This window comes from Vidua chalybeata, chromosome 1 (assembly GCF_026979565.1).
Source record: "Vidua chalybeata isolate OUT-0048 chromosome 1, bVidCha1 merged haplotype, whole genome shotgun sequence".
Classification (NCBI taxonomy): domain Eukaryota; kingdom Metazoa; phylum Chordata; class Aves; order Passeriformes; family Viduidae; genus Vidua; species Vidua chalybeata.
The window spans coordinates 29,245,371-29,261,511 of NC_071530.1; the positions used below are offsets into that span (position 1 = coordinate 29,245,371).

General features: G+C 39.8%; 1 protein-coding gene across 1 annotated transcript in view; it reads right to left on the reverse strand.

Annotated features, from left to right (window-relative positions):
• Positions 1–10,663: 10,663 nt before the first annotated feature.
• The window catches only part of CRPPA (CDP-L-ribitol pyrophosphorylase A), a 105,075-nt gene continuing 99,597 nt past the window's right edge, over positions 10,664–16,141 (reverse strand). Inside the window, exon 10 of the mRNA XM_053966297.1 lies at positions 10,664–13,146. Within this exon, the coding sequence (XP_053822272.1) occupies positions 13,042–13,146 (105 nt within the window). The 3' untranslated portion in view covers positions 10,664–13,041. The remainder of the gene's footprint in view (positions 13,147–16,141) is intronic.

A 16,141-nucleotide genomic window follows, 5' to 3' on the forward strand; every position in this document is an offset into this window, starting at 1 on the left:
CAGAAAGAGATCATTAAACCATATGCTGCTTTGCAGTTGCATCTGGAGTGAGCTCCTGATCTGCAATGTGGACACTATGGATTTTAGTTGGGGTACCTGTGAACCAAAATTAGTCTTGTTAGTTTCTTATGCAACACCTAGCTAAATCCTTTAAAACAGCTGGATTGTCATAGTCTTCCATAGAAACAGCCAATGAGCTATTATGGAGAGGGGTCACATTTTAAGGAGAGGTGGGGGCAGAGGCAGCAGCAATTCTTGATGGTGTGCTGCTGTCAAGAAGTGCAATTGCACTATCTCACTGTCAAGGCTAGGGGTAAATCAAGACTCAGAAATTGTGTCTCTCAGCAAAATAGGAACAGCTCTCCCTGTCTATTACACATTGTTTGCTGTCACATATAAGCCTCTAATGAATGTTTATAAAGTACTTGGGGACCTTCCCATGCAAAATGTTACATATGAGCCACTGAAAATTAATTTTTATTGTGTACTTGTTTAAGATAAACAAGTACTAACAGTAACTAGTGGAAAACTTTGATCTCTTTCTCAAATAAATCAGAATAATTGGAAAGAGCTGACTGGGTAAAATATGTGAAATCTGAAAAAAGCCTGTCTGAAAAGTGTGATGTGCTCACAGATAGAGAAAAGGAATCTGTCATTTATTAGCACTTGTATTTAATCTAATGAGAAAGATCAAGAATACAGCAAGCTGATACAGACTGAATATTGTCTAATATTGCTAACAGTCAGCACTTAAGTTGGATCAAGTATGTAAAAAGTCTGGTATGTACAGGATATTCAAACATCTTACATGTTTTGTCTTTAGACAATTATGACATTGAGCAAAGGAGTCCAGTTACTTGGAACTATGAATCTTCTCTGAGCTGGGATGAGGCACTTACTAACTACACCTCTAGCACAAGTGCCTAAAATAAATGGATGCAACAAACAGTGCAAAAGAATAAAGAGATCGATGAAAACTGAGAATAGCACTGACTGGCCCTGGCTTAAACACTGGACCTATAAATTAACTGGCGTGCAGGTGCAATTCTGAACGTGCTTTTGTGCATGTGCACGTACTTTCAGTGTCTGCCAGACAGAGATCACAGGGAGCTATTGCAGCCCCCTCAAACCCTGCTTGGCTCTGGCAGTTGTTGAGGAGCTGGTAATTGCTTTCCCAAACTACATACCAGGTGCAGGTCCCTTGGCTCTAGATTGTCATTCACAAAACTGCTCTGGACCCACTTGGGAAGAGCCCAAAGCTCCTGCACACACTATCATAAAAGAAAGAGGGCAAGTGAGAACCAGAGGATAAGTACTTTGGTATGGAACAGATATCTATCTTCAGCCTTTGCTGATTCTATCCTTAGCCATTAATATGTGATTGAATGACATTATTTTTAAGACAATGAATTATCACAAATGTAATTTTAAAAAATTCTGTGCAGGATTTGCTGAACAATATACTTTGTTCTTGTAAACTTTAATACAGCTTAAGTTTGATGGAGGTACATGTGAGCCTGGGACTAACTGACTATATCAGAGGGCAGAGATTTTAGGCTGTCCTTCCTTAGCTAGAAATCCATAACCTGAACCTTGGCACATGCCAGGAAGCTGCCCTTTCCCCCGCACACGCACATCCACTTCATAATATCATAAAATACTTTGCATTCGCTAAACCCATCGCCCAGCCTTTATCACATACAGCACCTAAATCACAGCTAACAGGGTTAAGCTGCCGAGGCGTTCGGTGGGTGCAGAGCTGTGCTCAGCGCGCCGGGCTCGGAGCGCCCGCGGGAGCGCCGGGAGCCGCGGCCGCTGCCGCCCGCTCCCCATTCCTGGTGTTCGACTCCCCCTGCAGGGCGAGCCCTGCGCTCCCCGCCTGCTTCGGCCGGGTCTGCCCGACCCCTGCAGTCACCCACCCCTCACCGCCGCGCTGATCACGGGTTTCCCGCTGAAAAGGCTGTCAAGACCTGTACGTTTATCGCAGGAGCAGCCTTAATCTCATCATCGCTTACTTTCTCTCCTCTTGCTCAGTATTTTAGGGTTTCAGTCCATTTCTTTGTGGCTCTCAGGTGCTTCCAGAGATGCTATTTTCTCCGTCCCTCCCTTCTTGGTACAGCCCCCTTCTCCTGCACTGCTGCCTCCAACACACCTCTCTGTCATCTCTCTCACCACCACTCTGTGACAAAGCTGAGGGACACAGATGATTTTTTTGTCCCTCCATGATGTCTGACATTTGAATATTGTCAATCTATATAAAAGCCAGAAAATGGCATTTTCTTTTTTTTCTTTTTCTCATTATTATGAGTAGTGAGAGAAAAAGGAAATTTTGAAACATCTATCTGAGTATTTTCAATCAAAGTAAAACAGTTTGGCATCCAAGTGCAGCTTGTTTCAAATGCTTTGTTTTGTTTGGTTTTTTTTTGTATTAAACTACATTTCCCTATAATAGTGTATTGCCCCATGGGAGGAATATTCTGCTGTTTAATGCCACATCTTGCCAATGGACTAGTCTTCCCGGCTGAACATCTTTCACAAAGACTCCAGAGTTGTCCAGCTTCCTTCCTGTGCCTGCAGCTTGCTTCAGTGCCTCAGAAGAAGAAGAAGATGGTTGTCCCTCTAGCACTTGGCAGAGGATGGCTGCAAGATGGGGATGAGAGCCTGATCTGCTCTCCTCCAAAGCCAGCATAGAAATACAGAAATGCTAGGCCATGGCTTTGGTGAATTGATTGAAGCCTATGTGTTTTAAATGAGCTAAAAACCCTGACTTATTCTGATTTGGTTCCAGAGATCACTTCAACTTAGTAGGCAACATGTTTTATTCCCAAAAAATTCATTCAGGTGGAATATTTCCAAGTGTTGTCTCCTCCTCATCCTACCAAATGTCAGCCTCAGCCCAAGGCAGAGAGCAGTCAGCAGTGAGGAGGGATGTGGTGATGTTGGGATGTTTCCTGCTGAGAGTCCCTGGGGAGAGCGTGGTCCTGAGTTCAGTCACCATCCCCAGGCCTGTTAGGGGCTGAGCCAGCATCCAGATTGGGCTGAGGGTGCAATGTACCTGCAGCAAAGGCTGTGCAGAGATCAGGAAGAAGGCTGTGCCTGGAAATGAATGCCAAAGAGCTGCCTGTCCCCAGCCCTCTCCTCAGGTCCCCCAGCCAGCCCCACCTCTGTTTGTGGTGGCACAGCCTGGGCTGGCAGGGTTACACACACCTGGGCCAGCCCTGCTCCCCTAGCGCTGCACACACAAGTTGGAAGTCCAGTCCTCTATTAAATGCTTTCAAAAAATACCAGTTCTTAACAGCATAGTGCCAATGGCTCTGTCCAAGAAGGATTTCAGCTCAAGTCACGGTGTGATAAACAACATAAACAGGGATGAGCATTCATAAATCTATTGCACAACATTAAATGAGTCAAATGAGAAACATGGCTGAGTAAATTTAATACACTGATAAATTCTGTGGTCCAAGGTTCTTGCCTATATTTCAGGCAGATGAATAATACCACCTATTATCTCTAGAGCCACTGAAAAATGAATGCAGACAAAACAAGATTTCCATGGTTCAACTGGTTAATCAAGGCTTCCCTAATACACAGAACTGTTTTCGGCACTTGAGTATCATCTCAGCAGTAATAAATTTTACAAGACAGCTCCTTCAAGCATTTATGGTTTTCAATTTACAAAATACTTCATAAATATGAATTCACTGTAAGAAATTCTGCTGTGAAGTAGCCATTATTTATATTGCATAGAGAGAGAGGCGGAAGCATAGTGAAGTTTACCAACCTGCTCATTTTCCCTGAGCAGGACTAGCACCCAGGAAACCAGATTCCTTGGTCTTTATTGAAACATGGGACCATGTGCACCATACTCACTTTCTTCTTTAATGGGGAGAAAAGAGGGCAGCAAGACACAGTGGGGGCCTAAGGGGTCTCTGTGATCTGGCATTGGCCTCACCATTCTGGGGCTTCGTGTTTCCTCAAGCAGTGCCCGGGTTCCTGGTCTTCCCCAACCTCCTTACATCATCTGTGTCCAGCCTCACTTCTTGGGTGCTTAATTTTGGCTGTGGAATTCCTTGGAGAACAGTCACTGTTTCTAAAGTGGCTGGCACATTAATGTCTCAGTGAAGATCAGGAACCCAAAGTGATGCATTCAGAGTATAGCAATATGTTAGTTTCTTCAGAGGTACTTTCGTTAGACAAGTGTCTGAGTTAAAATTTTGTTTCTACTAATGAACACAGCAGTGACAGTGAGAGCCATAGCCCAGAGAGCTTGCAGTAGTTATCCTTTTTTCAATCACATATATAAAATATACCTGTTTGGACCTGTTCTAGTATATAGTGGAAGCCGATGCCAGAATCAGTAACCAGCAGTCACTCTTGAAAATGTCATTGGTATGAAAATTAGATATCTTTGATGTTTTAAATAGCACATCACCTTCTCAGCATTTCTGACTTTTGCATATTTTAATTCCTTTAATCATGATTAATATTATTACTGCCATTGTTATTGTTATTAATTCTTTCACCTAATTATATAATACTTATTCTTTCCTCCTCAAGAGTCCTGTTCTAGATACTTCAGGACTGACATTTGGCACCATTTCTTCTAACCATTTCTTCTTTCATCCAATGAAATTTTTATGCACTCTTACACATTTCTCTTCAAATGTAAATAGAAGGGCTATGGTGCACTATTTCAAAATTTTGTATGTCCAAAAGCTAGACATGTCTTTGAAATTAGTTGAATGTAATCAAGGCACAATCAATTGAAATAAGACACTTTTTCTCACCTGCTTTTATAACTGTTTTGGGTAGGATTAATCACTTCAAATCATTCTATACAAAAATATGATCAACACTTTCTGAAAGCGATGCTAAAAATGTTACATGCAATGATGAGACTCACAGTTGCTTTTAAGTGGTTCATACAGTCATCTCTACATAACTTCTACCTGACAGCAAATATGCATGAAACTCCAGACCTGAGTGGAGATGGATGCCTGCATGTAGAGAAACCAACAAAGATCTCACATAGGAGGGTACCTCTGTTTACTTCTGCACTCTCTGCTCTTTCTGTGTAAGAGGCACCACTGTGAAAGCACAGGATCATCCGCATTACGTAATGCTTGTAAAATATGAGTGGATAATAAAAGTCTCAACCTAGCCTACAGGCAACCCAAAAAAAATTCCAACAGTGGTTACAGTTTTACAGTTTTCCTTAACCCTAGGTACTGAATTCTGCAACTAGGAAAAACAGACTTTGACTGCACAGACACAAAACAGAGTTTTAACTGCAGAGGGCATGAAAGAGCTACTGAAGAGCAGAGTGCTTTACTTCCAAGGCATTATTACCTGCAACATAATTTTATACAAGTTTATTATTTTCCACACTGAATATCTACAAGATGGCATTTTTGTTCCAAAAGATCCTCTGAGGATCCATCTGAATTCTTTCTTTTGGAAAAATAGAAACATAATAAAGAACATAAATTATTAGATTCATTCTGAAAGATATTTGTTTGTGATAATCATGGACTAGAAATCATTCTGTTATCCTCACTGAATCTAGTGGCTGTCTCTCCTCACTGAGGTTTCTTTCCCATTTTACTTCACACTCAAAACGGGTTTTTTAATTTGCATACAAGATTGGTAGTGTAGGCTGTGCTTATATTCACCTGTTTCCCACTTACTGCCATTATGCCCAGCCAATCATTAATGCTCATTTCAGTCATGGATCACATCTATCACAGTGTAGTACAGATAATATTTTCCAGGTTTTTTTCTGATGCTTCTAAGATTGGCTTCTAAGATTGCCTGGCTTAAGATTCAAAAAAATAAAAAATAAAAAATTAAAAAAAAAAAAAAAAAAAAAAAAAAAACCCAAAAAATAAAAAAGGAAAAGGAAAAGACCTGAGATTTTCACTAAAGTACAAAATAGAATTCAAAAAAACCACTTGAATATTCGTAATTTGAACACAGAATTGTTCAAATGCCCATTTTGTCTGTAATTTAGGGTTTTCCAGAAAGCTGAAACAGATCTTACTCAGTATGTGTTTTGAGAGGAATGAAAAAGGTCTGCAAAAACCACTATCAAAAAGTCAGCCTGAGGCAGACACCTGTTGGCAGGAGCCGTCCCAGACCATAACAAATGCTTTGCCATTCTCCACCCACACACCCTGATTAGCATGAATCCCCATTTTTCCATTAGCCCACATGCTAAGGGTGTTTTCCAGCCTCCTCTTGAAGGCAGTTGCATCTTTGTTTTTCACTTTATAGCTGACACCATGCCCAGAGTTTTTTCATCCCATCTTAACACCTTAGGTTATCACTGATGGGAGGGAATCTGAGAAGACTGAGAGAAAAATACTGGCCCTTCCTCTGCCATCAGCAGTATTTGTTGATAGTTAACTTGGGGAAGATTTCGGAAAAAATATTGACAGACACCAGCAGAGGGTGCATTGCTGCCACTGTAATGACCATTCTTATGCTGCAAGTAACCATAGGTAACCATGGTGCAGCAAAGCTTTGGACAAATCCTGCACATTCAAAGGCTGTGGAGCTGCCTACACAAAGGTGCATAATCAGAAGCAGGATTAAAGAAAAAAGTTAGTGAAGCCAGTTGCTTTAAAGATTAAGAAAAAACCAAACAACCAAGGAGAAGTAATGTGTATTTTCTGCTGTGCACTCAAGGCATTTTGCAGCTTTTCTTGAAATATCTATCATAAAAGTACTTTGATCTGCTGTAAGCAACCACTCCCAGAAGGGGTGAGAGACACCTCGTTTCCTTCCTTCCTTTTCTTATCCTGACCTACCAGTCTGGAATGCAGTTCACCTCTGAGCATTTTCAGATTTATCATTTTCAGAGAGGTTTGCATGTCACAACACACAACCAGGCGTACTTTGCTGCTTGCAAAGACTGCACATGACAGCCAAAGAGAGGAGCCACATCCAGCACGTGACCCTCCCACACTTCACCCATGGATATACCCTTGTATATGTATATACCCATGTATGTACGCCCTTGACTGCCAAAGGGGCACGACAGTGTTAGAATAGCAAATACTCATCTTGCCCTCAACATAGGCAGGACCTGAAAGTGCAAAGTTAAGAAAACACTGCCCCGCAGTTGAGTCACTGTTTAGGCAAATCCATGATTCTACTGCTGCAGCCCTACACGCCTCCAGCACATCCCTTTGCAGCAGAAATCACAGTGTACCTTCTCCCCCAAAGGCATCCCACCTGGTGACTCTGCTGAGAGCGAGCCACTTTTTGCAAGGGTTACTTTCCAGACAGGTAACACTTTTTCATCTTCCTTGTCTGAATTTCTACACAGCAGCACAACCCTAAATGCTAGCATACAGAAGAGAGGGACAAAATACACTGTCCAAAGGAGGCCAAGTCTTTTTCTAGTCCTGCACAAAATCATCCTTTTAGGCTTATTGTGCTGTTATTGGATTCAGAGTGAGTACTCAAAGAGAGATGTTAAATTCTGAACTGCCCTTCAAAAGTGTTCCTATAATCCCACGTACCACAGGCCTGTGGTGCTTAAGCTGGAATCACAACTAAATTCCAAAACATAGTGGGCATTAATGAAGAGCATAATGTTCCCTACCAAATGACAAGGGAGTTGAGCACAGCATAAATACACACTTAAAACTGCAGCACAATAAAAAAAAATTATGATGATGATAATAATAATAATAATAAGCCCCTAGCTTAACCAGCATGGTTATGTGTGAGTTAGCTGAAGATGGCTGGAGGGAGGAGATGCCGGGCATTCTTGAGTGCACTGCACGGACATTTCAGTCCCACTTGACTTCAGTGGGGCTTCAGTGAGGCCATGCCTGTGCTGTGGAAAGGAGCTGCTTAACACAGCATTGTGGGATTCCTTGCTTTTTGTCTCTGAGCAACTCCTGGCAAAACCACTGGTTACTAAGTGGAAACATACTTTTTCCAGTCACCAGGACTTTAAGCCATACGTGGATTTGGCTTTTTTTTCTTTCACTTTTTGTTGTTGCTGCCATTCTGATAGATTTGCAAATCTGGCTCCTTGACTAGGTGCTGACTTTACGAACCCCAGTTTGGCTACTGAAGCAGGGGAAGGGGGGGTCTGGCCTTGGGGTGGATTATTCCCCCTCCGTGGGATGGGATGGCTCTGCTTACAGCTTGACTCCAGCTAATAGGCGGCACTCAGTGTCAGCCCAGCAGCTGCCATGCAGGAGGTCTGTCCCTCCGGGCAGCTGCTGCTCATCTGCCGGCAGCTGGCAGCGGAAGTGACATCTGTTTTCAGTCCCAGCTGTGAGCAGCACGGAGGTGCCAAAGCCCAAATGCCTCAGTTCTCGATCCAGGAGCGAGGAAGGGTTTCTGATGCCAGACCACGGCCTGGCTTGCAAGGGAAAGGAGGGGGGGATCATCCCTTTCGACGATGGTGGGCTGGGAGGAATGGAAAAAGAGTGACAAATGTGGAGAGAAAGAATAAGCAACAGAAGTAGGGGAAGGGATGGGAAAAGAGCACAGGAGAAAAGAGGAACGGCTGAAATGAAAAGGAAATGAAATTTGAAGTGACCAGTCTGAGGCACAAAAACAAAAGGAAGGAGGCAGAGCAATGAAAGAGATGCAGAACTAACAACAAACAACTCCCCAAGAGAGACGTTTATCTAAAATGGCTGCTGAAGAGAGAAATGCCTTATTGAGCTGCCATCTGAAGTGCTCCTGACCCTGGAAAGCATTCCTGCTTGCAGCCCTTGTGCCATTCAAGGGGTCTCCCCTGCAGGTTTTGCCATCTGGTGGAGCTCTGGTATATTCTCTCTTGCCTCCTTGCTTCTCTATGCTATTTAAATTCACATCACTTTTTCCTTGTCCAAGTCTCTTGCTCTCTCATTTATCTTTGTAACTGTGTTATAATTCAGTATTGTGGCATTTTAACTGAATTATAATTTTAGATTCTGTGACAGGAATAGGTGCAGGATGAAGGACAAGATCCATTTCAATCTAAATATTGAAGGCATACTTTAACTAACCTTGGAATAAATATATTAAGAAATGCCACTTTGCTCCCCAGGTTGGTGTATGCAAGAGAAGTGACTTTATTCTATCATGAAAAGTATTTTCACAGTTGGGAAATTGTTTCCTCAGCACAGGTGCTGAAATTATGTTTTTTAGATCTCTAAGCTAATTGAGTATTCCTGGAAGAAATAATGAAGGAAAATGAATATTTAACAAGTGCTTTACAGCCCTGTCAGTCAAAATCAACCTACACTGGGAAAAAATGCGGTGTCAGTGACTGCTTCCTTTACTTGGTGCTTGCCAGAAGCACAAGAAAAACTGAATTCTGGTAAACAACTGGGCTGGGAAATGGGCTGAGGGAGACAGATGTAATAAAAAATTACCAGTCTGAAGTTGAAAGTGCAGGCACTGGGGCACAAAGACTTGAACCCATTTTCACACTTTGCCTTTGGTATCTCACTGTAGGCACCCAGAGCAGGGCATTCGTCATCGAACTGTGTGCCTTTACAAATTATTCAAAATCAGGTGCAAAATTGGAGTGAGTTGGGCAGGAATAATCTTGCTCCAAACTCTGGCACACAGGAACACTGTTAACATAAGCTAATTCTTGAACCCCTAAACTTTCCTCAACAGCAATGAAGGGATTGTCTGCACATTGGTGAATGGTTGATAAGATGAACTAGAACTTTTCAGATCAAAGTTATGTATGAAGAGGGAGGAGATAGAAAATAAAAAAAAATTTTGCAGGTCTCTAAGTGAATGTGCTCTTCTTCAGAAATAAAAGCCAAACAAAAATGGAATGACCTACAGACAGGAAAAGTTGCCATATCTTCAGAAATTTCCAAGCATTAATTGGAAACTTTATGTCTTTGGAAGCTTCTCTTTGGATGGCACATAGAACAGCACTGTGGAGATGATGAGACTTTCGTGTCACACGGAAATACAAATTTGAATACACCAAAGGCTCCATGGCATCCAGAAGATTTTTGCTCTGCAGCCTACATTAATTATTAAGATGAGCTCAACCAATGTTGACTCTATTATGCCACTTATTACAATGCGTAACGTCTCACTTTCTTTCTCCTTGCTTTTTGGTATTGTTTTGGGATGTTGGGTTTTTTTGTTTATAATTGCCACCATCTTCTATCTTTTTCATTTCTTTCTTCTTCAGAGAACCATCAAGCCTTTTTTTTTTTTTTCAAGCTAGACTGTCTGAAAAGCTAAAGAAAAAAGACTGAATAGAAAATCTTCTACCTAACTGATTGAAGATGAAGTATACAGATTTCAGATTTTGCATGAAGTGGTTTAGTTTCAGTATACAAATCTAATTCACTCAACTTTGCATTTTTGAAAAGCAAAAACTTCACATTTTTGAAAAGCATTTCTTGGGCCACATTTTGTATTCTCTTTTCTGATGAACACTACCCAAGGAATACTAATTAGAGTGCTTAAGGAGTAAGGTAAGCAAGGCTGGCAGAGTCTGAGCTTCTATTTACTTTCTGTTATCTCTGTCCAAATGTTCAAAGCAATATGGGTGGTGACTGATTCACTAGTTAAATTCAAAACAGCATGTGTGTACAAAAGGCTGCCAAGTTTTTCATGTATACTGCTATTTGTGAGAAGCTATGCACAGACAAAAAACAATCAACCAGTTTCTTAATTTCATTTTATATCTTTATTCCCATTGTAAGTACTAACAATCACCCAAAAAACCATTTAAATTTGGTTTGGATACACAATAGCATTAATCACAGTCTAGTTTCTTCTTTTTTTTTTTAACTGCAGTTTTAGCATTTTGTGATCTGTTTTAGTAGTTCTGTTGTTGGTGTATTTGCTTCCAGCAAAATGGACTTTCAGTGTTTGTAGATTATTTTAAAAGATTGCTAAAGATTAAAAAGCCATAATGCAATGATTAACAGTACATCAATAAAGCTTATTATCTTCCATTTAGGATTAGTACTAAGTATATTGGATAACCCAAAACCTACTTTTTCTTGTGTGTTGTCTGTTCTTCTTTCAAAATAAATCTATAAACAACTTTAATATATTTTTTTATTACAGCACTTCATTGCGGTATCATTTTTAATTGGATTGAAATCCTCTTAGGAGAATGAGGTAAGTAAAACAACCCTAAAAAATAAAAGCTCTGTTTAAGCAAATGATGTTGCATGCAAACCAATGTTAATGCAGTATCACAATGTATAAATTAGAGTGGATAGAAAACATCAAGGATTTTCTAAATTCACCTTCTTAGTATTTGGGGAAAACACATCACAGATTGCATTTTAGTCTTCAAGCAAACAAGAATAACAAGATACAGTAAAAGAGACATCTTTCATTATGTCTTTTAAAAGCCTGTGGGACAAATTCCTCCATAAAATTTATTAATGTAAAAGCACATTCAGAAAACTTATTTGTGAGAGCTGTCCTGTTAAATTTTGAATACCAGTAATAAATTCTTTAGTTCTTCACTATTTGTGTGCTCTGCATATGGACAGACATGAATATATGTATGAATAAAATATGCCTATTATATAGCCATACACAGAGCTAATATGAATGCTTATGTTGTACAATGTCAGAAAAGGACAAATTATTAATCAAAGCAGAGAAAAGAAAGAAGCAAAGAAGAAAGCAGATTATACACAAGAACTTTGTTAATTATCTTTGCTAGAACTTTGTTAGTTATCTATTACTTGAGTGTAGAGGAAAATGTCTGCTTTGGATATAGAACCGTCAGCTAACAACTCTTTATTTTATAATGAAGGAAGTTTGGGACCAAGATCAGCTTCTAAAAGGGATTTAAACCAGAGATATAAATAGTCATGTGAAGGGAAAGAGGAAAGGGACCAAACAGGGAGCTTGTTATCCTAAGTTTTGTCTGAGCACCAGAGGGAGTGGAACATGGTGGAAGTAAGGGGAGGGATGCTGTTTTTAAAGGGAAACTGCTGAAAACTGACAAACTGAATCAGGGATTCACTGGACACTTCTGGTGGGGATACTTCTCCAAGACCTTATTCCAGCCATATCAAGTATGTAAGACACTAACCTAGCCCCTTCACAAATTGCAGGAGAGATAAAATTCCTGGGTCTGATGCATAGGGAAAGACATGTTTTCAGGGACACTGCTTGTATTGCTCTTAGTGTTTGTGATACCTGGAGACACTCCACATAATAATCATTCACCATTTCATCTTCCTGTCCCAATGGTCCACACCTGACTATCAGCGCAGCCTATCTTTGAGTTCATAATGCTTGCTCTCCTTGCTACTATTTACTACATACATCTGCTAACCAGCAAGAGATGAGAATTGTATTCTTATACATGAATTAACAGACTCTTCCTATTTCAGTGGAGCTACAGGAGCTCTGAATGATGGCACATGGGCACGGGAAGAAGTGTAGCACCAAGGAGGCTACAGCCAGAGCATACTGCATCTGGAGAACTGGGGGTTAGCACCTCGTTGTATCCATGTGTATCTTTTCTTTGATTTTGAATGATCTCTTCATTCCACAGAGAACAGGTACCTGACCTTTCCAACACTTCCTGCAATATGCATTTCTCTTTATGTCAGGAAAGCTACAGTCTGTAAGGAACTCTACATTCACTAATAGGTATTACAGCAGCAATTTTTAAATAATTTCACATAAAGTAGACGAGCTGTGTTTTAGGATTAATTTATCTGAAATAGAACTTAAGTCATGCAGTCCTAGAGACACACACATAGTTAAAGACAATTCTGCATGTATGCGTTGGTGTCCTCTGTGCACCTTTAAAATGATCAGTACCTTGAAAAACATTTCAGTATCATTCCTCACAGTATATACCCAGTGTATCTCAGAATTATTTGTATTTCCTTTTATACTTTATACATAATATTAGACTTGTATTTTAAATATCAAAAATATGCTATTAAATGATCTTAATAATAAATGGCATAAATCCAGAGTTTTCAACAAAGAATAAAATGACTTAAGACCTTTGGTGAACAGATGATGAAAACTAACATTTCCAAAAGCTACACGTGATTCATGGTCTTATGCTACCAACAGCTGGCCAATAAGCTCTGGATTTCTGTCCTTTATCAATGCCATGATAAGAGCAGCAGCAGAATTTACTGTCTCCTGAAGAAGCAAAGGGTCCTGGAACAAAAAGAAAAGGATAAATGAGGGAGTAGGGAAAACAATGTATTTACAAAAGTGGAAAAAGTAAATATTTAAAATCAAATTTCAATTATGCCAAATTACCATATGATTACTGAAGAAACAAAGCTCTTTATTAGAAGAAGAACTTCTAAAGCTTTTATTTTAAGGAACCGCAATTTCATGGTAGTAACCATTTTCTCCAGTCTCCTTGATGCAAAACTGCTAGAATTCCATCTACTCAGAGACCACCAAAACACTTGATTCTGTCATTGGCTTCCTAACAGAATTTTAAAATCTAAAAGGCAGTAAAAATTTTGGGGTTGAAAACATGGAACAAAATACAGGATTTAATTGACTGGCATAGTTAAAGACCTGCAACTTTAAGCACCTAAGGAGTCCCATCTGTAGTCTACCAACTACTTGAATTTACAAAGGCATTTAAGCACTGGGATTTCAATGGTTTAGGCTGATTTTTATATCAAATAACTTCAAAAAGTAGTCTGGTTTTGATAGGCAAGTATAGAAACCAACACAGGAAACGGCAATAAAATGAGACATTGATTCTATGTTTCTAATTGAGCACTCCAGCTCACATTTGAAAGATTCTTTTGTCTAATTACCAAATTTTCTTAATTTTATGGACTGCAAAAGGTTGGCCTCTTACTACCAGTAAGATTTCCATTTGTGCACTGGGAAAATAGCAATAGATGTAGTCAGGCATGAAGACATCCCTGGAGCAAGAAATAGGAGAGAAGAATTTCTGTGAAGCAACAGAGAAAAAGAAAGGTCTACAAAACTCTAGGGTAGGGGGAATCTACAAAGAGAAATCAAGAGCTGTCCTCCATAGCTATGATGGATAAAACAATAGGTTTTATCCATTTTTTTCCACGATGGAAGCAAAAGATAAGGACTAGTATAAAATGGAAGAGCTTATTGGACAGATCAAGGAAACTCATCATGAGGGTGCTATAACATAAGACTCACATCCGTGTAAAATGTGATACATATAGAGCTTCCTGCCTGGGGTAGGAGGATGGAGCAGTTTGATTTCGCATCTTTTCCCCTCTTTTTCTAAGATGCTGCACGAAGGAAGAATTTGTAGAGAACACAAGAACACTTAAGAAATCTGGACTAATGAACAAAGAAGAAACTGTTTCCACAATTTATACAAAAAAACACAATATCAAAACTTGTTTTTTAATATATAAGGCAACTGCTGAAGGGACCTGCCTATTCAGCTAGCAAAGAGGGGAACTGGAGACTGAGAAGTTGCAGTTGAAGGAAAAACTGAAAGGGAAAAGGTGTCCCTGGAACATTCTGGAACAATGTGGAAAGAGATCCAGAGGAGAGCCACAAAAAATGATGAGAGGGCTGGAGCACCTCTCCTATGACGGGCTAAAAGGGTTGGGCTTGTTCTGCTTGGAGAAGGGAAGGCCCTGGGGTGACCTTATGGCAGCCTTTCAGCACTTAAAATGGGCCTCCAAGAAAGATGGGGTGAGACCTTTTAGTAGGGTCTATAGGGGCATGGTTTAAACTAAAATAGAGTCAATTCAGACTAGGTATAGAGAAGAAAGTTTTTATTATGTGCAGGTGAAACAATAGAACAGTTTTCTTAGAGAGGTGGTGGATGTTCCATCCCTCGAGATATTCAAGGTCAAGTTGGTCAGGGCTCTGAGCCATCTGATCTGGTTGAAGATGCCCCTGCTTACTGCAGGGGGGCTTGAGTAGTCAACTAACCTGTAAAGGACCCTTCCAAACCAAATTATTCTATGATTCTATGATAATGTTCTTATTAGCTTTTTTACTTATGTAAATGAAATTAAACATGCCAGAGAGGTAACTGGATTGAATTAGAAATAGCTACTTTATAATTGATTTTTTTATCATTTCTGAAAAAATGATGTTTGTATTTGCCCTAGAATTTTGTCCTAAATATCATCAAATTAGTAAATTACAATTTGTAACCTCGCAAAAGATTACACTCCTTAGAAATTCATGTTATATATTCCAATACGCAGTAAAATTATTTGTTAGAGTTCTAAAAAACCGTGGTAGAATAAAAATGCTCATGACATGTGCCTTGCTTGAGTGACACCTTTTCAGTTAAACAAGGAGTGAGGAAGTCTACTGAGGTCCTGCTCCTTCAGAACCTTTTGTCATGGACCAAGGGTGCAAAGGCAAACTTGGAATTCACTGCTCTGGCTCAGCGGGGCATTCAGTCCCTCATTTCCCATGGGTATAAACTGCTGGATAAAGCACAAGGAGAGCGGAAGTCATGCACACACCAACTCAGATGGCAAACACTGCAGTTGCTTTCAAAATCGAGCAACGCAATTCTTGCTATTCAGCAATGCCAAATCTCCTTGTGCCCTTCATCACCTTTTGTTCAGTTTATCTCAAAAAGCACTTCACAATTACAGACACTGTCTTCCAAATGGGCTTCCAGCCATATCTGAAGTTGGCTGGAGGTGTATAGTATTTTTTTTCCATTTCACAAAAAGAAATAAAATACACCTGGCCCAGAATGCACTTAATGTTTCTCCCAATAAATCTTTCCACATCCTCTGTTGGTTACTGGATTCAGTACACATTCCTTTGCAGTAATAAATTATTCAAGTTTCTGAACATAATAGGAAGCAAGAGAAAGAAATTTAACTTTCACAGGAGAGATTGAAAGTGACACCATAAGATTCTTTTAGACTGAAAAAAGCCTTTTCTAAAGCTAAATCTAAGGCTTTAGTGCTTATTTCCATTTTCTGAACAAAAGACATACAAAGAATTTTGAGTAATATTTGGAAGGCAAGCAATGTGGCAGCATAACGTGTACAGAAACCTGCATGCAGAAGTGGTCTAAAAACCACTGAAACTGACTGCTGAATTAAAATTGGTTCAAAAACAGAAACATAGTAAGTAAGCAGCACAAGTTAGAACTGCAAGCTTTACAGTTACTTCACTCCTAATAATCCAATTATTAATACTATCATTATAACTC